The sequence below is a fragment of the Rhipicephalus sanguineus genome, chromosome 11 (assembly GCF_013339695.2).
Source record: "Rhipicephalus sanguineus isolate Rsan-2018 chromosome 11, BIME_Rsan_1.4, whole genome shotgun sequence".
In the NCBI taxonomy this organism is placed as follows: Eukaryota; Metazoa; Arthropoda; class Arachnida; order Ixodida; family Ixodidae; genus Rhipicephalus; species Rhipicephalus sanguineus.
Genome location: NC_051186.1, coordinates 135458650 through 135482722, shown reverse-complemented (window position 1 = coordinate 135482722; position 24073 = coordinate 135458650). Strand labels below are relative to the sequence as shown.

The window sequence follows — 24073 nt, the reverse complement described above, 5'->3', positions numbered from 1 at the left end:
TTTTGTGAGACTTTCAGTAAATAATGGGAATAAGCGTGTAATTAAGTATCTTCTTATTCTGCAATCAGTAAGGTTCAATTCTTGCATTAAAAGAATAAAATATTAGGCCTAAAATGCATGCACAGTTTGGCTTTTTGTTGCATTCATTTCGAGCAAAGAAAAAAAAAATACTCTTGACGATCCCGAAACGCGGCACGTTCAACGATCGTCGAACATGGTAGTGTCTCCAGCAAACTGATCCTCTGCAGCACACTGAAGCTAAAGGGACTGTCTACCATGCTTTATTGTTCTTTTGTCTTGCAATAGAAAGCATACCGTCTGAAGTATCCAACCCTGAAGCTGTTTCTCTGGAAAACGAGCAGGAATTTTTAAATTGGAATTTTTTTATCTACGTTCTGTCATCTTCCATTAGTGTAGGGATGCCCGCAACACTGCATACTGCACACAATGGCAATGGTTGTGCCAGTGAAACTTGAAAACTAGAACCATATGCAGTTTTTGTAGGCTGAATTAGGTTTTAATAATAAAATGATTACTGTAATGGTGATTTAGAACTCGTAAACTGCCAAATAAAGTATTATTACCGCATTCTTTCAAGCTTTGTTTAGGTAGCCTAAAAAGTCACCGCAATCAAACGGAAAACTTGGTGTGTTCCAGCAACGTTGGTATGCCGGCGTTGTAAAACAAACTGCTGTGGTTCCACTCATGCTAAACATGCGACTGAAACGAAAATGAGACATGCTTCACAGAATGGAAGGTCCGTGCCGTTTTTCAGTTGTGTTTGGGTGTTCCGTGTTGCATGTGCGACATGACAGCCAACAAGGATGCCTTGGTGAAGCGGAACCTGCAGGCAAAATCTTTTTCAACGTAGAACCCATGGGGTTGACTGTGTCGCAACTCGCAAAGTGATTTTAGCGTTAATACTGGTACACACTTTTACTGGTACACTGGTACACACTTTTACAAAATACTGGTACACTACCAATATTACTGGTGTAATACTGGTACACTACGAATATTACAGTGCCAGTATGCTGGTGTACCAGTTTTACAGTACTGGTGCACTTTTACGAAAAAGAACCGATGGTCATGGTTAGAAAATTCCGTGAAGTCAGTCGCGCTTCTATTTTCCCAAGACGCTTTTTCCTTCCGAGTGGTGCCGGACATGTGCTCATGTGGCTCCCGTTTCTCTGCCATAGTGTGTAGGCAGGCAGGCGAACGCAGCGCCGGCAGAGCCACCAGGTGCCTCTTTCAACGCGCGAAGAAAAAAAAAAGAAAGCTAAAATTGCTCTCTGACGTCAAGGATAGCTGCGAAAAGTGCATAAAATGCAATTTTATGCTATACATATTTATTTTCGAGCAAAATAAGCCTGCCTGCGAGTTATTTGCTCCTACAAATAGCTTGAACACATTGCCGTTGGGCGACGCTAGCGGTTATACTTTCACGACTTTCAGAGCCAAATTAAAAATACAATTTCTTTATTATTGAACAAAAGCATGCTCGTTGCTGCCGATGTGACCAAGCAATCTTCTAATTTTCGCCAAATCTCCAAAACATTTTCTGAGCGGTAGACAGTCCCTTTAAGTGAGCTCTAGTCGTCCACTCCGGAAGCCTGTAGAAATGTGCACACTGTATCTGAAGCCATTTGAAGAAACACGCAGTGCATGACGTGCCTCCGTAGTTTGTGTGTACGACTGTACACCCCGCCGCTGAAGGGGATAGACTGAGAAGAAGACAGCTTTCGCCTTCGACTGCATAAGGGACCGTGCGACATTTCTGATATCCAAGTACCTTCTTCAGGCAGATTGTAGAACAGGGAATGTCACTGGAGCGAATGTTTTGCCGAGCTGAACTGTCCTGATTAAGGCAGGCACTGAACAAACGCGACCAAGCAGACTTCATTTGTCAAAACGTTAGCTGCAGCGACATTCCCTGTTCAAGGACTCCTCCTCACTTCAAGCCTCCATCTTCCCCTCAGCCTCTTCAGACAGCATCGACTCCAGCCAACAACGCCTAGACAAGAGAAGGCCTGCACGCTCCCTCCTTGATGACCTTGCCCGGCGGATAGGGACGCTGGAACACTATAACGCTATGAGCCCATCGCGCCCCTGTCGTGTGTGCAGCGTTGACTGACCGAGTGCGTCCACTGCTGCCACTGCATGAACGCGCAAACTGCGTGTCCCTCTCCATCGGGCAAGGTCTGTGACGTCACGGAGGGAGTGCGCAGGCCTTCTCTTGTCTAGGTGGTGTTGCTCCAGCAGTAAAGGTCATTCAGTGTCCCACCATTCGCTATCGAAGGCTAGACTCGACGGTAAAAAGCAACAAACTAATGGCACAGGCAAAGGTCGTTTCATGCGATATTTCTCCACTTTATTGCTGTGGTGCCGCCACAGTGATTTCTATTGGTGGACAGCACTTCCACACACGCTCGTTGTTCCTGACCAGCTCCTGGGCACGGCAGCTGAGCTCCAGCTTGTAGACGCCAGTCAGCAGGAAGGCAAGCGTGAACTCGTGCACCTCGCTTGCGCCAGACTCCACCTGTGTGCATGTTTTGACAAATTCTTCTTCAATAGAACAATATTAAGAGTGGTACCATGATGACATCATTGATAAAGTGGTTTGAGCACTAAATTAAACACCTTCTTCTTTAACGTAAATAAGCGAACGTCCCGCCATAATTTGAATGTATGATTTCCCAGTTGGACTAATCTGATATTCAAGCTTCAATGCTTGATTTCAGACAGCCAAAGCAACCATATGTGTACAGTGCACTCAGTGGCAGCCTCAAGTGCATATGAACAATGGTGACACTAGACTTTTTCAAGCTGGTGATGTGTTAGAATAGGGCGTTCTTAGTAGCATTCATTGTTACACACTATGTGCTAGTTATGCATGCAGAGAACAGACAATAGGAAAATGAACTCCAGTTAAAGAGGTACTGACACGAAAATTTTCAGTTGTTTTCTTGCATCAAATGAAAGGCCTAGCCCTCAACAGCCTAGAGAACGTACTGCTAAGCGTGAATGCACCCTGAAAAAGTAATTATAGTACGTTTTAAAAGCTATTTTTGGTTCTTACTGTACCCTGACGTCACAACACAGTATGAGCTTCTCGTCACGTGCTCGCGCAAGATATTGTGGTGTTTCCACAGCCGCTTTGCACTGTGGCTTCGTTGGTGACGTACAAGTGACCATTTTGATTGTTTTGGTGATGTGTAAGCTCCCATTTTGGATGTTTTGGTAGCTGAAGTCATCACAACTAGCCAGACTGCTGCATGTAGTCACCAGAATTAGTACTGTAGCCTGCCGTCAAGCTAGTGTCGATGTCGGTTGGTGCATCATGGTAAAACTGACTTTAATATCAAAATAAAATATCTTATCAACATTTGCTGAGCTTCACACTTGCTCAGAGCTGTCTCTGTATACAGGAGATTTGTATCGCAGAATGAACTCGCTTTTGAAAAATGGTGTCAGTACCTCCCCCACCCCCGACATTTTTTGAGCATGGTCAAAAAGCTTATTGCATAAACGCTTCACATCAAGTTCAAACGACGCTGCTAATACCGGATCCGTGTGGTGACAAAGTTGTGGTCACTAACTATTGAAGATAGCACTGTGGACAGCGTCGCCTCGGTTGTGGTGTCCGCTAACGCCTTTAGCGCTCTTTTGCATTGCACATTTGCGGCACTTTGCGCTCGGCACACTCCAAAAATTGTCCGAATCAACCAGGCTGCGGCCAAATATGACCAGATTAATGAGTTCCAGCCTCGAAGAAGACAAGTCCACTTGTCGAAACGTCGGCTTGAGCACCCACCCCCTGTTTACGGATATTTTCAAATTAATGAAAGTTTGATGCCCTAAACAATAAATATGCTGTCCATAAATAAAGCACAAGTTCACTTGTTCTTGACAGATTCTAAAAATTTTTAAGGTCATTGATTCGTGAGGCAATGAACTCCTTTATGAATCTATTCAATGACTACTCGGAAAAGTGTTGCAGGGCCGCTTTAAGAACAGGGTATGGCAAAATTTTGAAAAAAAGAAATAGATATTTCTTTTTAGAGATTTGGCATTTCCAGTCTTTCCCGAACAACTCTGTGTCACATGTGTGCAACTTATTTACCCCCAAAAATTACCTTTTCTGGGGTCAGGCCCCCATTTACAGCTTTACGTGATCTCTGCCTCTCTTGTGTTAAAAAAAAACAGGAAAGAAAAATGCAGGTTTTCTCTAGGTTTAGCGGAATGGTCGTTGCTCATCTGGAAACAGTTGAAAGCTGCCTAGCTTTTGATTTAGGTGCTCCGGTGAAACGGGTTCTGCGACGAAGCACACTGCAGCACGCAGACAATGTGAAAAAATCCAGCAGACCCCACACATTGTCGGAATCAACTTCATGCAAAGAGCAGCCTATGCCGGATTTTTCGTTTTGAGCCAAACGTTACAAAATGGTTCGATGTCTTTGCGTAAATTGAGTACTTGTCTGCATATCGTGTGCTTTGAAGCACGCTCAAAGCAGTGGCGTGTGAAGGGTAGCTCATGGTCCTATGGAACATTGGTACTTACGTTAGAACAGACATATCAGCTTCATCACCACAAGTGCACACTGCATATTATACGTAGCGGTTGTACATTTGTTACATTGATATAAAAGCAGATAGCCAACACTGCCACCCCAGTTGGTGTTGTCTTGACATCAAGCTTGTAAATGGTCTTCTTTTTTTCCACAACAGTTTGAAGCACTGGCGTGGCTCTATGGTAGAATACTTGACTGCCATGCAGAAAGGCTGGGTTTGATTCCAGCTCGAGCCATAACTTTATTATTTGCTTCTGTCAGGATATTTCACCAATAGACACCACCACCGACCCCGCATTTTCTGTGACACGAGCTCCTTCACACTGTGAGGTTTAGATTTTCAAAGTCTGGGTTGATATAGACCAAGAATCACCTGTGGCGCATACCCATGCACCATGGGCCGGGATACATGGGTATGTGTCGCATGTGACTGGTCGAGAGCATTTCATGAGGCACATGGCAGGGAAATCACGTTATTCAAGTCATGACCGTTATTCGTGTGGCACTGTGCCTGCATCACTGAACTCCCACTGCACAGTTTCTGAACTTCTTGTGCACCGCCGTGAACCAGTTGCGATTGGTGCAGGCGAATCGAACGGACCTACTATCTTTGCCAGCAGCTCAACAAGGTGGGCATGTTGCATATGCACCCAATGGGATCGGTACCACCTCCACAGAGTCTGTCCGAAGCCCATGCAAAGTGATGTGAAGGAGGCAAGGCCAGCGGTCAGTATATGTCAGCTGGTGTGGCAGCAGGAGACAGAGGAGTGGGTGAAAGTAGCCGAGAAGTCATCCATGGTGATGTAAGCACAGGGCAGTGGAACATTGCCAAGGATGCACTGTTCGACAATTCACGAGGAAACAGTTTGTTGGCGGAGGCACACTTTGGGGCACTGTGTACTTGGCACTGGAAGGCACGCTATGTTGACAGGCACAAACACATTGCATAGTAGTAGTACCAAGACTGAGATACAGGAATATGGTGCCTAGACAGGCCAGACAGTGTTAGACAGGGCTAGCTTTTTCTAAGATGACCAAACTTCCGTATGACAGACAGGGCTAGCTTTTCGTATGATGACCAAACTTCTGCATGACAGAGCATCTTCGAACTTCTATTTTTCTTTTTTTTTTCAGTTTTCAAATTGGGTACATTTGTCATCTTTAGCCTGCCACATTTTAGTCACCTTAATATGTTGCTTTTCTGTGCTTATTCCTCCGGAAAAAACAAGTGCAGTGCTGTGTTTTAACGAGATGCTAAATGTGCGCACTACCATTGTTACACAGTGATAATTTCCAATTTCAGTGTGATTCGACAATTGCCATGTGCTTCTGTATATTCAACTATATGTTGTCTCCCTGTTTTTTGTCAAGGGATAGCAGTCATGATTGTTGTTATTACTGGCTACTCTTGTGCGTGTGGCTTCTTGACAGTAGTGACTAGTGACACTATAAAAAGCACCTTTATTGAATAAAGCTCAGTTGGTAGTTCAGCACTGGTCCTGTTGTACATGTGTCTTTCGTCTTCGTGCTGGTTAACTTCGCATTGCATCCTTTGTCATGCAGTAGCGGAGACAATAGAGCACATAGTCGCTCACTTGCTGGGTATTCACCCACTTTCCGAGACCACTATGGACCACACTCGGTTTGTCAAAAGCGAAGCATTGAAGCATCAGCAAGCGTTCTGGTGCTTCCAAGCATCGGAACACAAGTGGAAATCACCAAACAATGGTTGGAACATCGGTTGCAGTATGGGGTGCCGCAGTGACGGTGCTGTAATGGAGCATTCTCTGGAACGATGCAGACACATTTCCCTGACTTCTTTTCCGTGTGTGCATGTGCAATGGTTCTCGCTTACAGCGAAGCTGTCTTAGGCTACCCCGTGCCATTGCCATCATAGCAGCAGCAGTAGGCATCACACAGGTCACACGACTAGAGAGGTAGTTATAATAAATAAATTAGGGGTGTGCGAATATTCCAACTTTCAAATATTTTTCGAATAGTGTTTGCTATTCAATTCGATTCGCCCCGGAATTTGACTATTCAAACTTCCGGAAGATAAACACAGCCAACGTCTGATTTTTCGGACTCTCTAGGACCGCGAAATCGTCCGAAAAAAAAAAAAGAATTCACGCTTTTTTTATTCCACTCAAGCGGTCAAATCACCGCAGCCACGTCCGAAATAGTTTTAATGCTTCCCAGTACACTTATCGGGCATTTTGGTACACACCCAGGCTCTCGTGAATACATTCGGTGCCTGCCACGAACCCCGCTTAACTACGTGCCAACCGCCTATTGCAAATGAACATCTCGTCATGGGCACCGCTGATACCAGCAAAGCGCGAAATAGATTACGGCTCTCACGCATGGAGCGTTTCGAAATGACGTGAAACGCAAAGACTGTGGCGGAAGAGCGGACGACTCGTCCGGCTTTCCCCGATGCGTGTGCACACACCCATCGCCGAATCTCCGCCGATACGCAGCATTTGCTGCCACGTGAAGCCGATCGTTCCTAGTTGTGTGCAGCACATCACCAACCGAGCTGCCGGGGCGCTTGCGCTTGCCGTGATAGCTAGCATTCGTTCGGAGAGGCCTAGTTATGACATGGCCACTACGTTCCCGATCGCACACAGGCGTGGCAATGGCGAGCTGCTTTCGTTCGTGAAGGCAACGCGTCTGTGAGGCACGCTTGGCGGTCTTGCACAAAGAGCCGGCATGAGTGGCGGCGTGGCGCGTTCAGGTTATACACATGCTACTGGGCTAGGCCGCATGCACTACTGAGCAGTTAGCCAAAGATGCTTATCATAAGGGTTGGGCGCATTTGCTGCCTGCCACCATCACGCCTCCGTGCATTTCTGGTGCTTATCCGTAAAGACATCGCCATGACAGTGGCCCCTTCAGATTTTCGATATGCTTCATCCCATCACACTCTGGCACTGCGACAAAGCTGCCTTTCGGACTCTTTCACGGCCGCAAACAGATTGTCTCACGAAAGCGCTGGTTCGAACCTACGAGGTTATCGAGAGACGCAACAGAGGTGGGGGCTTTAATTAATGCTGTTTCAGACCCGAAATTCGGGCAGAAAGACCGAAAAATCGGACGCCAAAGAGTTTCAGCGTCCCAATTAATTTCAGATGTTCTTATACGTTGACGTCTATGGGGCAGATTAGGAACTCCGGACTCGAAGGGAGCACGCCCTTGTCTGCCAGGTCAGTTGGGCCTCCACAGGAGTTGAAAGAGTGTCTTTTCCTTTCGCATGTAAAGTGTTGTCGAGACCACATTGCTTGCACCAGATCATGTAAATAAATGCAATTCGGCCTCTGCATTGCCTCATTCTTGATAAGACAATTGGGGAACATTACCCTGCAGCGCTTCACCAACCTATAAAAAAGAAACGCATCCATGTTGCTGTCTCATAAGAATATGCTTAGGGATCCTCTGCAACTTATTTTGTGTAATTTCGCTTCGAAGTATTAAAAAAAATATTCGACAAATATTCGAAAAATATTCGATTCAATACACACTCACATTTTATTATTCGAATTCGCTTCGCACGCAAAATTTCGCTATTCGCACACCTTTAAAATAAATAAATAAAACAAAGCGACAATGACGATGATAAAAATCATAACGATGATGGGAAACTCCAGCGTTGGGAGTTAGACACAGATCTATGGAAGAGAAAAGCGGAAGCAAAACGTCAGCACCGGGAGTTAGACGCACCACACTTGGAGCCGCAAACAGTAGAAAAACAGTAGAAAGGAAACCATAGAACAGAAAAGAAAAGAATATAAGATATCACATAATCACACAAAAGGAACAGAAAAGAGCCAATAAACACAAGGGAAACACAGGCAAATCAATGCTTTGCAGTTTGTACAGCATTCATTCGGGGCAGAACTCGTTTCGATCTTTTTTTGTGTTGTAGTAATCGTGGTATAAATGTAAAGAAATTCCAGTGTATGAAAAGAGAACTTGCCGCCGGCAAGAACCGAACCTGCAACCTTCGAATAACGCACCCGATGATCTACCAATTGAAGTACAGCAGCAGTCGTCCTCCCGTCCACCTTATCGGGTATTTCTATGCACGTACACCTGGGAGTGGAAACACTTACAACACACAAGTGCATTTTACCGTAGTTGCTCGACTGTAACACGACCACGATTGTAAACGAGGGGTGACCTTTCATTGCGTCCATGAAAAAAAAATAAAACAAATATAAAAGAATTGTGTGCATCATTGCACTTTTGAGACAACTTAAACGTCTGTAATTTCGGCATTCGCTTGTAACTCGAGAGTCGACTTCAGGTATAGCAAAAATCTGGAAAAAAGCTCGCGTTACATTCAAGTAAATACAGTAAGTTGATATTGCACTTGTCGGTTGTAAGTTTTTCCTTCTGGTCTAGTATTTTTGCACGGTGTATTCATTAATTCTGAACGTAGGTGTACATCCCTTACCAGTAGTGCTGCTGTCGAAGTCATGAAAACTGCAGGATGTGCACACTGTGGATAGCCATGGAAAGCTGTGCGTATTTTGGAACGCAGGCTGTGAGGTACCACTGGCGACCACTGGAGCTGTAATTGCATTGGTGAAGCGGGTCTTCGCTAATGGCAAAGTGTTGAGCTTGACAGCGCAATGCACAAGTGGTGTCAATTTATCAGAGAGCAAGTCTATTATCAAGGCAATCCAGGGGTCCTTGCGCTGCTCAGAAATGATGGTGTGATGATCGATGGAAGAAACAGTAAGCTAAGATACTGAGCTGCGAGCAATGAAGTTCGATTTTCAATTTAGTTTATTTCAACCTCAAAGGAGACATTAGAACAGTTACAACAGTGATGCTGTGGGGTGAAACCAAAAAGCCATTAAAGGGACACTAAAGGCAAATAACAATTTATGTCAGAGTGAAAGCTCAATATATGACAACGTCTAAAACGGCAGTATTATCAACAGCAGTGCCCTACTTACCGAGAAATTAAGCTAAATGTATCACACAATGAGCGCCACGAGTGGAACATTTTGGAAGTGATCCTGGTGACTAGTACAGTCGACGACCGATAATTCGGACTCCACGGGGAACGTAAATAAGTCCAAATTATCGAATGTCCGAAAAAATGAATGTGTAAGAAAAAAATACTTTTATTGACACTTCAGGGTCCTGGTGGCCGAAAAAAGTTCTCAATGCGTTGCTGCCCGCACTTCCGCTTACGTGCAACCAAGTCCGCCTGTATCTTCACCAGTGTGATGTGATTGCTGTACGATGACGAGCTGGTTTCGTTCGTGAAGGCACACGTCTGTGCGGCGCACTTAGCAGTTGCACAAACAGGCAGCATGAATGGCGACGCGGCGCGTTTGGGTTCTCGCCTATTAAATGCGTGCACTACGCATGCAACTGCACCAGGCCACATGCACTATCGAGCAGTTGAGTGAAGATGCTTATCGTAAGGCTTGTCAGCGATTGAGCCGTACTCGCGCGTTTGCCACCTGCCGCCATCGCGCCTCCGTGCATTTCCACTGCTTATGTGTAAAAACATCGCCGCACGGCGCCGTGATAGCGGCTCCTTTGAATTTCCGGTCCGCTTCACCCCATAACACTCCGGCATCGCGACAAAGCTGACTTTCGGACTCTGCTACTGTCGCAAACAGGTCGACTCGCGAAAGCGCTGGTTCGAACCTACGAGATGATAGATGCGGCAGAGGTGGGGGCGGAAAAAAGTCCGAAAAATCGAACGCCGAAGAGTTTTAGCATCCGAAATTTCCGATGTTCTTGACCATTGATGTCTATGGGGCTGGTGACGGTGCCGCGAAAGCGTCCGAATTTTCGAGCATATCTGGAAAATCGGGCGTCCGAAAAATCGGCAGTTGACTGTAATCAAACTAGCTGCAATAAAAAAAGAACCTTCCGTGCATCAAGAGACGTAATAAAATGCTGCTTGTTCGTTTCTGTTTGATTCATGGAAAAAAGAACCTCTTTGGCGTTGCCATGGGGAATGGCGCGCGTGGTTCAAAAGTTCCGTCTTCGCCGAAGTGCGCTTTGCCCGGCGCCCTGCTTTGCTCACGCGGTCGCGTCTCAGTGGTAGTTTCGGTATCGCGTACTGCCACGTGTATTTTGCACACTCGTGAAAGTCGCTCTGACAGAAAGTTCGACAAAATACCGCAAGAATGTGATGTTGCCGGATGCCCGAATGGTGCATGCCGCCGCGCAGTAAAGGCGGGCAACGTTGGGCACGGCACCAGTGACGTGCGAAATACTGCTTTCAGGCGGTGATTTGAAGTGCGCTAATGTGATGCGGACCACTAAAACGTGATTTTATTTCAAAATAAGCACTTCCTTGGCATAAAAGTAGCACTACGAGGCTTCTGGACCGCTATTTCAACAATCAACGTCAACTTAATATTTGCCTTTAGTGTCCCTTTAAGGCTTGAGAAAGGCTTTTGCCCCAACAGCAGCATGAAATCATTAGTCATTGTACAATATCGAAACACGTCTTTGAGGATCATATCAATTTGCATTCTAAAACACACGCAGAAAAATTTTTATAGAAAGGAACGATAAAAATCATTTATTGTAAGAAACTGTGTAATGTTCATGGCAGTAAGTAGCTCATCATTTGGCGAGCATAGTTAGTATGTGTGCAAGGGATTTACCAGTCATCATTGGCTCAGGTGCAATAGGGGCACGTGTACTATGCGCTAAATCAATACGGAAACAATCATGTTTCTTTTTGGTAATTGCTTCATATCACTTCACTAAAATCAAATTATAAATGTCAGGCATTTGTTGTAAATTAAGGGCTTCAAATTAGATGTGCGTGGAACACATGTAATTATGCACAGAACTTTTTTCTGCAGTCTATATATATTCAGCCTAAGTTCTTTTCCGTTGTGGTGCCCTATACCAGATAGCAATAACTTAATGTAGATAAAAATAGAAAATTATATCAGAGTATTTTTTGTGCCAAAAGAAAATGCAAACGCGATAGGACACCTACGATATGAGAAAGTTTAGTATGAACAAGCTCAGTGTGATCGTTCCATAGCATGTTTTCATGTAAAATTACTCCCGGAGTTTTCACTAGACAGACAGACAGACAATGAACTTTATTGGATCCTGAGGAGTTACTGACAGGACCCCCTAACGGAGGTTCAATTTTAATAGATTCTGAGCCAATAAATACGGACAAACTGCTATTTATGGGCTTATTTATATGACGAAAGAGTACAGATTTTGTTTTTGAGGTGTTTATCATTAGAGAATTGTTTATGCTTCAAATGTTCTGTAGTTCCAAGACAACGTTTGCTTTATCTTTAAGTTTGTACAAACAGCAGTCCTTAATCGTTTCCCTACCGTGAAAAAAATACCAAAAAAAGTTTTTTCGCCTAATTTGCAGAGCTTTCTTTCTGAATAAAATGGCACCATTATTTCAATTCAATGGGGTTCATTTATTTCACCTATTGCACAGAAAGATAGCTCAAAGATGGCTTTACCGCATGGCAATGCAGTGAAAGACGGCAATAAAATGAAAGCCAAGACAAATGGCACAGCATGGACAAGGGTGGCCATCTAGCGTCAAGAAACACAACTATGACGAGATGTGGGACAATTTTTATTGATGACGAGCATAGTCATTTTGGTACGAAATCTCATGACGACTGTACTCGTAAATGCGAAGGAAAGGGTTAAAAAATAAGCTCGAATCATCTGCATAAATAATAAAGGTTGCATTATTACCGATGTTTACCACGTCATTTATATTGAAAGCAGCAGAGCCAGGATACTGCCTTGGGGCATGCCATGCGATAGTTCTTTAAAACTGGAAGCGTAGCCATTAATTCCTGCTTTTTGCTCTCGGTACTTCAAATAGGTTTTTATGACATTTAAAAAGCTACCCCGGAAACCATAGTGCTCTAGTTTTTTTAATTAGTGTAGTGAGATTAATTCTGTCAGATTCTTTTGAGAAGTCTACAAAATTTCAAAGAGTATATACTTCCTTCTGAAATGCATCCAGTGTGATTTCTTTATCCATTAGGAGAGCAGTTTCAGTGGAAAGCTGCTTTGTGAAACCAAATTGAAAAAACTTCATAATGTGGTGCTTGGTCCGTGTTCTGCAAACCAAGCTTTGGCCCGTGTTCTGCGCAAGTACGACGTACACGTAGCTCATGTACCCACGCGCAAGCCGAAACACACTCTCGTGAAGATGAAAGACAAATTACGAAAAGAGTGCTTTCCTGGTGTTGTGTACGAAGTGCCGTGCGCAAACTGCAATAGTGAGTACATAGGTGAATCCGGGAAATTTGAGCGACGGCTGAAACAGCACAGCAATGATGTGAAAAACTAGAAGGTGTCTTCAAACGCCCTCGCCGAGCATGCGCAAGCCTCAAATCATGAGATAGACTGGGGCAGAGCACGTGTCGTTGCTACCGAGAAGGAGTTGACTTCTAAATTGTATCTGGAATCTGACAATACAATTGAGAAACAGCACGCTCAACCGCATGGACAATAATCTGGCCCCTGCATACGCAAGATGTTTAGGTCACGTGCTGTAGATTATTTAAACGCTTAGCTTCCGCCTTTCGCTCTCACTGTGAACAAGGCTCCCGTTCTGGGTGCCGAAACGTCATTACATTTTTATTCTCTCGTGGTCGGCATCTTCATCTCTCTATTCAATGATTCTTCCCGACCAGACGGGCGTCCGTCGAAGCCTTGATTTCATTACTTCCGGATATCGTAGGCACTATGCTCCTTTATTTACAGGCCGAAAGTATTTGAGAGGTATGTGGACAACTGCTTCTACATCATGAAGAAGCCAGCATAAATACCATGGTAGGTAGCGCAACGAGACAGGACAACAGAAAGGAACAGATGAACATAGGTGCAAACTAACAACTGATTTTATCCAGTTGCCCTGTCTCGTTGCACTACTTACGATGGTATTTATGTCCAAACACCAACTCGCCCAACGTTCGATCATTTTGAAGAAGTCACCAGTGGACAGTTTCCTTGTCCACGTGAACTACGCTGACCAGGCCATACAGCTCACGGTGGAACGAGCGCAAGACAGGACGCTCCCTTTTCTAATCTTTTCGTCAGACGACAAGGTGAGCACATGACTTTTTTGGTGCACAGAAAGCCAATGCACATCACAGGTATTTGCAATTCAATTCGAATCATCCAGCTGCCCACACAGCTTCCATGGTGTCGGCCCTCCTGTCACGTGCAAGAACAATCTGCACTTCAGAAGAGGAGAGAAAGAGAGAGAAAAGGAATGTCGTCGCCGCGCTACAGAGAAACGGATACACGGAAGCGTTCATCTGTCGTGTGTCACGTCACGCATGGAGAGGTGCAACCACCCCACTGCAGAGATGTCTCTGAGAGCCTCACGCCATCCAACCCCTCTTCCTCCCTGACCACCCTCCTGCCGGCAACAATGGAGACAGAGAAGTCAGTCCAGCACATTGCCATCCCAATATTTCTGGAATTTGTGAACGGCTTCACTGGGTCCTCGGGAACAGTGGGGATCAGGGTGACTCACAAGCCGGAGTTGACACTCCTCCACTTGCTGCCACGGTTGAAGGACCAACCTTCTAAGGAACACCATCAGGGCGTGGTCTACAAGGTGTTGTGTTCTGAGTGCCTAGCCAGTTATATCGGTGAAAGCAAAAGTTTTCATGAGAAATTATGCCAACACAGGAACGGTGCAAAGAGAATGGAAACACAAAGTAGCACTCCTCCAGACCACTGTGCGAAGCACAACCATAAAATTGATTTGGACCGGCGCTTCTGCTACGGAAACCAAAACAAACCCGAGAAGGAGGCTCTTACTCGAGTTGTGCCACATCCATGACACCCCTGGGAACAATGTCTTCTGTATATGTGCACGACCTTCGAGATGTGATGCAAAGGGAAAGCCGCTTCCACGACCAATACATATTACATAATTGTTGGGGTTTAACGTCCCAAAACCAAGATATGATTATGAGGGACGCCGTAGTGGAGGGCTCCGGTAATTTTGACCACCTGGGGTTCTTTAACGTGCACCTAAATCTAAGAACACGGGCCTCAAACATTTTTGCCTCCATCGAAAATGCAGCCACCACAGCCAGGATTCGATCCCACGACCTGCAAGTCAGCAGTCGAGCACCACAACCACTAGAGCACCGTGGCGGGTCACGACCAATACAGTCACCCCCGAGGAAGGAACAAAACTGGTTTCAAAATGTTGGAGTATTTTCAAAAACTTTGGTTGAACCATTTCAGCTTCTTGAATCATTCTACCCATCAAGACAGATCTGTCAAAACGTTCACATTGAGACTTGTGTTAGTGCTGAGCCAAGTTTTAAGGGGAGATGCTACTGAAAAAAAGAAAAAGCAAGTTTCTTGCAAAAGTACATATTTCTTGTTTTTACTTGTTTTTTCAAGTTTAGTTTCTCTACTTTCATGGCAAAGAAAAATCAAGGTTGTATTTAAACTGGAAATAGGTTAAAATCGCCTTTAAAGAGCACAAGGTGGCTATTAAAAACTAAGAAGAGCCCTTTGTCTAGAGTCCCCTGGAAAATGTCACCTGGCTGCTTGCCATTGCATTTCGCATGAGGAGTTCACCAAAGTCACATGCTCAAAATAACCACGATTTCCAAGCTCTCATGATGGAAGAAATAATTTTAAAAAGCATATTCTTGCCATATAGATGAGCTTTCATTTCTACCTTTAAAGTGCATTTTGCTCAAGGTGCAATTTTCGGCGACTTCTTGAGTTTGGAAGTCAGGCTTGTTTTTGGTACTTCTCAGAAGACGGCCAAATCTGGATGAAATTTTCCCCACATATTCCTTAACATGTGAAGAGTGCAATTATCTATTTGAAAACTTGATATCACTTATATATTAAGAGAGTTGACTGTTGGGCTAGTTGGTGTTCAGACATGGGAACCATCGTTAAAGGCGCAACACCACACAACACAAGAGAAGACCAGACGAGCACAGGCGCAAACTAACAACTGATTTATTGAAGGCAGATCTCCAGGCATATATACCAACAGGCTGCGCAGGCGCAACGTCACAACAATCCTCGGAATACATCAAAAATATCGCGAAAGAAAATCAATTTCAGCTTTGTAAAGCGCAATGGAAGTGTCGCTGACACACGCCTCACCTGCTTTCCTGATTAGAAACGCTTCTAACGTTTCACGAGCCGTTTTTTGTCTGCTTCTACCTACAACTTTTGCGCATCGGAAACGTGGTTCACAATTCGGGCATGTCATGCAATGGTCGACAAGATGGCTTCGCTCTTTGTTAATTAGATTTCTTGCGTGTTCCCTGAGCCGGTCATTGAGGCAGCGCCCCGTCTGGCCGATATATACTTTGCCGCAGGTCAGGGGAATCTCGTACACTGAACGAAACGTCGTTCGTGGTTCTTTTTGCAGCCGCCCTTTTCCTCCGCACAGGTGGTGCGACGGCTCAGCTGAGCGAGCTTCTGGGGGGCCGAGAAAGCCAACGGCACGTTGAACCGGCTAGCCACTTTTTTCAGGCTATGTGTGACCTTATGCATGTACGGCACCACTTCTGGCCTCTGGGCGCCCACCAGGGGCTTCGCGACATCTGAGTAGCAACGGTGCTTCAACTTCTTAAGCAGCGTCTCAGCAACAGACAAGACGACCGACCCAGGGAAGCCGGCTGAAAAGAGCCTCCCCAATTGAAGGTTAAAACTATCCTGCACCTTGTGAATGCACGACTTCCGAAGTGCTGAATCTAAACAGAGAGTAGCGATGCCTCTCTTTACCGTTTTTGAGTGAGCTGAATTGTACGGAAGGAGCTCTTTTTGTGCACGCGGAGAGTACGCCCAGCAAACATGACTTTCGTTGAACGTCAATTGCAAATCTAAAAACTGAAGCCTACTTTCTTCCGGACGTTCAAAAGTGAAGGTTAGCCCTTTCCCATGATGTTTAAAATCTTCTAGCACACACTTCTCCGCGTGCACAAAAAGAGCTCCTTCCGTACAATTCAGCTCACTCAAAAACGGTAAAGAGAGGCATCGCTACTCTCTGTTTAGATTCAGCACTTCGGAAGTCGTGCATTCACAAGGTGCAGGATAGTTTTAACCTTCAATTGGGGAGGCTCTTTTCAGCCGGCTTCCCTGGGTCGGTCGTCTTGTCTGTTGCTGAGACGCTGCTTAAGAAGTTGAAGCACCGTTGCTACTCAGATGTCGCGAAGCCCCTGGTGGGCGCCCAGAGGCCAGAAGTGGTGCCGTACATGCATAAGGTCACACATAGCCTGAAAAAAGTGGCTAGCCGGTTCAACGTGCCGTTGGCTTTCTCGGCCCCCCAGAAGCTCGCTCAGCTGAGCCGTCGCACCACCTGTGCGGAGGAAAAGGGCGGCTGCAAAAAGAACCACGAACGACGTTTCGTTCAGTGTACGAGATTCCCCTGACCTGCGGCAAAGTATATATCGGCCAGACGGGGCGCTGCCTCAATGACCGGCTCAGGGAACACGCAAGAAATCTAATTAACAAAGAGCGAAGCCATCTTGTCGACCATTGCATGACATGCCCGAATTGTGAACCACGTTTCCGATGCGCAAAAATTGTAGGTAGAAGCAGACAAAAAACGGCTCGTGAAACGTTAGAAGCGTTTCTAATCAGGAAAGCAGGTGAGGCGTGTGTCAGCGACACTTCCATTGCGCTTTACAAAGCTGAAATTGATTTTCTTTCGCGATATTTTTGATGTATTCCGAGGATTGTTGTGACGTTGCGCCTGCGCAGCCTGTTGGTATATATGCCTGGAGATCTGCCTTCAATAAATCAGTTGTTAGTTTGCGCCTGTGCTCGTCTGGTCTTCTCTTGTGTTGTGTGGTGTTGCGCCTTTAACGATGGTTCCCATCACTTATATAGTTATTACAAACATAAAGTAAGCAATAAGTATGGTCTGAACATTTAAAGACTTCTCATATTATAATTTTTCCTGTTCATTAAAATGTTTATACACAATTTCTAATAAGTTTTTTGCATTCTACAGCTAATGTGGAGCAATATGATCCATTAATGGCTCATAAATATAGAACTTTAGTGACAGAAAAAGTGTCTAAAAAGAGCTACATTTTACACATTTTCACGGTACAAAACGAAAAATATGCAGCTCACTATAAAGCTGATTACATATTTGAAATCAGCATAAAAAACTAGATAAACAAAAATTTTTATTGCCCTAGGCTACATATTAAAAAAACTTTTTTTTCGACTCACATCTTTGGCCTTCGAGTAGCATGTTTTGGATGGATGGTTCATTAAAGAACGTGCTCACCAAGTTTGGTTGTCATTTGTACAGTAGAAAAGAATTGAAAAATTCTTTTTACGGGAGGGCTCTGAAACACCCCTTTCAACGCAGCTGCAAAGCGGGCAAGAAGGTGAACGCGTCGTGAATGCCCGTGTTATATTGTTTGTTTTTCGCGCTTTTTTTTTTCACAGAAGACCTTCTGTCGAGAGTACATCAGAGGACAAACAAATAAATTAAGAAGACACATTTCAAGCCTCGCGCCGACAGCAGAGTCGCTGGAAAATTGGAATTGAAGCTCAAATTGGCGGAAACGTATCACGTGACCATTCGCCGCTGCTTTTGCGCATATTATGAGTTACTCCTGCTGTGTTTGTGTGCCACTCGGCTTATATGTTCGTTTTCCTGGGAGTTCATTGTGATCAGTGCATGGTCTGTCTTGTGACCAACACGTGTTGTGAGCAACATTCACAGCTCGAAAGCTGCCAAAAATTGATGACGATTGCACAAAATTCTCACTGAACAGGGTCATGTTGATGAGGAAGGCCGTATTTATGCAGGAAGTCTGATAAATTTTTTTTTGGCCATCGAAATAAAGAGCATGTTGTGAAGTCTTTGAACTCCTTTTTCTCAGTTCCCATTTTTTGGGGGAACGAGCCTCTTAGAAAAACTATCATTTCCAAACTACTTTGCCAAAAGCTGCTTACAAGGTTGTTTCTAGACTGAAATTTTGTCAGGAACAAGATAAGGTACTTTTGTGATCCCTAAGTAGTCTCTAACACAAAAGCAAATTCACTAGTCTGACACTGACATGCAGCGACAGGGAAAAAATAATCTTCCCTTTTAGAGCGGTGGCATTTTCATAGAAGCATCATAAAAAATATGTGACTGGCCCTACCCTGCACTACAAACCTTCCAAAGCACTCAAAAAGACAAATAACCCGTACATTTTCATTATTTTTGAAATGATAGCTTTCCTAAGTTAGCAACTTAATATCGAAGCTTGGGCGTGTTGGCTAGACATCGGAGGGAATACAGCGCAAGATAAGACAGGTCATCCCTCCCTTTCTACGAATAAAGTGTTGTAAGTCAGCGCTCTGTGTGCGTCGCCCTTCCTGGTACCTGTCTTATCTTGCGCTGTATTCTCTCCGACCCCTAAGTTAGCATACATGATTGATCATTATAACTGCTGCAGGTTTTTTTTGTATTCACACTAGGGTGCTGAAAATTGGGATATGTCCTAAAAGCAAGAAGATTAACCATCCCTGAACATTTGTTAAAAATTAATGCAGCAGTTCACAGGTTGACATTTAGCCCCGCATCCCCCCTTAAGCGCACTTTTAAGGGGAGGTGCAGGTCGAAAAACGAGACTTTTTTCAAAAGTTATCGATTTTTTGTTTTGACTTGTTTTGTTAAGATTAGTATCTCTACTGTTCCGAAAACAAAAATCAAAGTCGAGACTCAACTGGAAATGCGTTAAAATTGCTTCTAAAGAGCACAAGGTGGCTGTTAAAAGACCGAAAGTGAGCCGTCTTTTAGCGCCTCACGGCTGATAACGCACAGCCGCTCGCCATTGTGAATCGCATTCAGCAAAGCCTCACTCTTCAAATAACCACGGTTTCCCGCATGCGTGTTATGAATTGCTGGTGCCGCAATGCACGCGAAAGGGGAAAAAGAGAGAGCGAGGAGGGAGTTAGCGGCGCCCGCCGGGAGGGCCTGCGCGCTATTGGTTCTTTTCTTGTGGTCACGTGACCGGACACGCGCGCGTGTTTGAATGCACGCTCGCCCCCCGCCACACCGCAGACCCGCGCTTTTCCCGCGTTTTCCGAGCGCTGGGACTGGCTTTTAAATCATGTGGTACGGATCGGAGACTGCCATTGGCTGCTGCGTGCCTTGTGTGTTGTGAAGCCTACTTGCAGGGTCCGTGTCTCATCGAGCTGCGCAGCTGAAAAACGGTTCTCTCGTGTCTTTATCTTCATTATGGATGAAGAAAGCCATAGCAAGCACGCTCACCGGCCAGTGAAGTATCGCTCAGCGAACAAATTTCGAGGACACCGGCGCAAATCGAAGCCGAACACTCGCCTGACGGCAAGGGCGTCTGCTGCCACCAGGCCAAGAGACAGCGATGCCAATGCATCCAACGAGTTTGCCGCGGCGTTCGAGTACGTCAGTGCCTCCCAAAAAAAGATCGGACTCTTCGACGATGAAGAAAGATCACGGGATGACGAGTCTTCATTGATCGCTGACATTACATTGTTGAACATCCTGGTGAGCGGTGCTGTGTGTCCAACGTGTCGCTGTTCGGGATTACGCATCCGGGAACCAGCTGACAAACGGAAAAGACTTGCGTCGTTTGTGGAGCTACACTGCACGAACAGTGAGGGCCCCGAAACTATTCTTTCGGCGACGTATACATCCCGGCGAGTTTCTTCGAGCGGGGAGGCTAGCGTGAGCGCGGCGGGTGACGGACCATTTGCAAGCAGGACCTACGACAGCGGGAGCTCGCGTGATAGCTACGCTGTCAATGTGAAAACTGTTGTGGCGGTGCGCTCTGTCGGGATGGGCTGCGAGCAGCTGGTCCGATCTGCGGGAATTATTGGCTTGCAAAAGCCAATGCACCACAAGTCCTTCACAGCCATCAGCCGCGAAGTCCGTGACGCGGCAATGGATGCCATCTCTACAAACCTTGCGAGGTCTAGGGAACTCACAATGAGTGAAGTTGGTAGGGACGACATTGCTGTAATGTACGATGGTACGTGGCATAAACGCGGTCACAAAAGCCACAATGGCATTGACACAGTTGTGTCCCTCGACACTGGACTTTGTTTAGACTTCAAAGTCCTGTCGAACTTCTGCCTAGCCTGCAGTCGGCAAACGGCTCTGCCAGATGAAGAGGAAGAAATTTGGCAAGCGTTTCATGGCCCTGTCTGTGAGCGAAATATTGACTGTTTGGCTCACGCTATCGAAGCAGAAGCTGCCGTACGTATTTGGCAAAGGAGCCAGACTTATGACACACCATTGCGGTTCGATAAGTTCCTCAGCGACGGCGACTCAAATGCGTACACGGCAGTTGTTGAAGCGAATGTCTATGGTGATGCTGTGAAAATTGAAAAAGAGGATTGCACGAACCATCTTGCAAAACGCCTCGGGACTGCTCTTCGCAAACTCAAAGAGCCACTGCCAAGAGGGGAGAAGCTAAAAGAGCATGCGATTCAGAAGCTGCAGGCATATTATCAGGTCGCCATCCCAAGCAATAGGGGCAACATTAAGGACAGGCACCAGGCGATTTGGGCCTCGTACTTTCATTCCTGCTCATCCGATGGTGCGAGCATTCACGAATTCTGCCCAGATGGGCCAGGATCTTGGTGCAAACACAGGCGTGCCGAAGCCTTGGGCAAACCTGCACCGGCACACACACCCCTAGGCCCAGGGAAGGGCAATACTCCCCATCTACAAAAGGCTCACCGACGAGAAACTGCTTGCGCGCTGTGTTCAGGGCAAAACTCAGAATGCAGCGGAGTCACTAAACAGTAAAATTTGGCTCCTCTGTCCAAAGACACGATTTGCCTCAAGATATGTTGTGGAGATGGCCACTGCCATGGCTGTTCTGTGGTTTAACTGAGGGCACTCCAGCTTTGAACATGTTCTGGAAGAGCTGGGCGTGATCCCACCTCATGACCTGGTTGCACTTGGCACATCACGGGACTGCACACGCCAGCAAAAAATGTCTGGAAAACTAACAGGAGAAGCAAGGGCTCGTCTGCGTGCGCTGAAGAGGAAATCTCTTGCGGAGGAGTCGGCTCGAAAGCGCCGCGAGGGAGAAAGTTATGGTGTGGGCTCATATTAGTGGCAGTGGCTACTAGAAGAACAATTTCCCTCTTTTGTGTGCAAATGTGATCGCATTTAATGACCTCTTTCATAAATAAAACTTCAATCTTAACTTTAAAATTCAATTTTCTCAAAACACACTTTTTGGCAAATTTTTCAGCGTGGCCATCTTGTTTTTGGTACTTCTGGTGCTTGGATCTGCATGAAATTTTGCCCAAATTCTCTAAACTGTGAGGAGTGCAGTTATATCCTCTAAATCTCAATATTATTTATGCATATTAGAAAATTTGCAAGTAATCATTTACTGTGGTCTGGGTAATAATGGATTTTCCATGTTTGAATTTTTCATGTCTAGTAAATATTTTCTATGCACTTTCTGGATAGTTTTCAGCACTCTACAGTTCAAATGGAACAATATGAGCCATCAATTGTCAAACCATATAGAAGTTTAAGAATCGAAATAGGGGGGCTACAAGGCCTATGTTTTACACGTTTGTCATAGTGCAGAACAAAAAGTATGCAACTTACAAGAAAACTAATTATATATTTGAAATCAGCATAAAAATTTCTACGAATACCACAAGTTTCATTGCTCTAGGATGAATATTAAAAAAAAAAAGTGCCTTTGACCCGCATCTCCCCTTAACAGCGAAGCTGTTTAAGCCAGCCATAAAAACTTTGGTGTGTACAAAAAGCTAGAACAGATATGTGCTGCAGAAATTGCGCAAATCCCACTACTCACCTTTGGTCTACTAAAAATGAAGAAGGCAACAGACAGGCAGCAAACACCTATTAAGCATTCTAGGCAGATGTACCCAGTAATTGAGAAAAGTGTTAATAAACCACCGGGATTAACCTAATGATAAGCACCGTGGCTGCACGTTTCAGCTTCGCGGAAGCATCTGTATGTAGTACTTCAGTGGTACGTACCAAGGGGAGAGTACTAGGGAATGGGAAAGGCAATGGCGGCTGCGAAAAGACCCCGACGTGGTAGAAGCCCTACGCGAACAACGACGTGACTGTAGACCTATGGGAGGTGCGAACACTCAGTTTCAGCACGAGTTTCTGTCTCTGGAGTTTGGACATCCGTGTCATGTCTGTGACTGTCTGTGGTTTAACTTGAACCTCTCTGTGCTGAGACGCAACCTAGCATCAATTAGGTAAAGTCTGGCATCAACTTCAAAGCAACCCAGAAACGACTTAACATCACCTAGCAACAACCTAGAAGCAACCACATTAGACTTCAGCATCGTCCAGCTTCGCCGTTTCGAGCCTTGTGTGACTGAGCGCAAGCTTCGCCATTTTTCTTAGTGGCGATTTTCACAACGTACATGCAAATCTACCATGTTCATATAGTATAACATGTCATATCGTGACATGCATCATATGTTATGACATACATATGAATACATTTTACAGAAAAAAATTCCTCCTTGTAATGTTTCACCACCACTGCAAATGCAAGACAACATGCAATGCACATGTGTATTTTTAAATAAAGTCTAAAGGCAGTGTAGCTTTGCAGCAATAGTCCCAGTGCCGGCATGTAAAAAAAGAGAGAAATGCACCTGTTCAATGAAGAGCTTGTCAGAGCCAACAAATATGGCCTTGGAATCTAGTCGGTAGCTGAGTGTCCCATTCTGCCGGTCTTGGTAGCCAACAGCAGATAGCCAGAGATGGCGAAAACTTCCCTCTGCATGCACGTCGATGCAGCGTAGGTGAGCATTGGCAGGCAGCATAACACGGCATACTGCTGTTGTGAACACTTTGCTGGTGTTGGAATGCTTACAGCAAAAACTGCAATGATCACTGTTCTATTCAATGCAAGCGTATCATGTATTATAAAATATTTAGAAACAAGTCTAATGTTACTGATCTATTTTTCGTTTTGAGTTTCTCCCATCTTGTGCTGTGTATATCTGGATTAAATCTCTGTTTTTTTGGGGGGGGGGCTCCCTACGAACCGCGGCATTGCCAGAATAGTCAGGCAGTCTGAATAACGAATTCATGCTTTTTTTACTTTGCTCAAGTGATCAAACTACCACAGCCACATCTGAAATAGCCCTGAAAGCCAGCAACTACACTTATCAGGCATTGTGCTGCTTGCATACGTTGGCAAAAAATGTTAAGCTCATTCAGACTCACTCATGAAATATATTTTACCCTTAGGGCTCACTCGGACTCCGGCTCACCAAACTTTTCCTCATCTGGACTCACTCAGACTCACTAAATTTTTCTCAACCGGACTCACTCAGACTCAGACTCATTATCGTATAATGAACTTTTTCGACCATAGCGTTGATGCTCTTTAAAAACAATATCTCACATAAATGGTGCTCTACTTGGCGCATTTTGATCTCATACCTTCAAACACGATATATCAATGGTTACAATCCAGTAAGGACATTTTTATTGAAAG

The 24073-nt window shown here is 45.1% G+C and overlaps 1 protein-coding gene across 1 annotated transcript in view; it reads right to left on the bottom strand.

Annotated features, from left to right (window-relative positions):
• Positions 1 to 2360: 2360 nt before the first annotated feature.
• The window catches only part of LOC119374617 (protein brunelleschi), a 222065-nt gene continuing 200352 nt past the window's right edge, over positions 2361 to 24073 (bottom strand). The window contains exons 23-24 of the mRNA XM_049420300.1: positions 23223 to 23347; positions 2361 to 2539 (exon numbers count right to left, since the gene is read on the bottom strand). Of these exons, the coding sequence (XP_049276257.1) occupies positions 2372 to 2539; positions 23223 to 23347 (293 nt within the window). The 3' untranslated portion in view covers positions 2361 to 2371. The remainder of the gene's footprint in view (positions 2540 to 23222; positions 23348 to 24073) is intronic.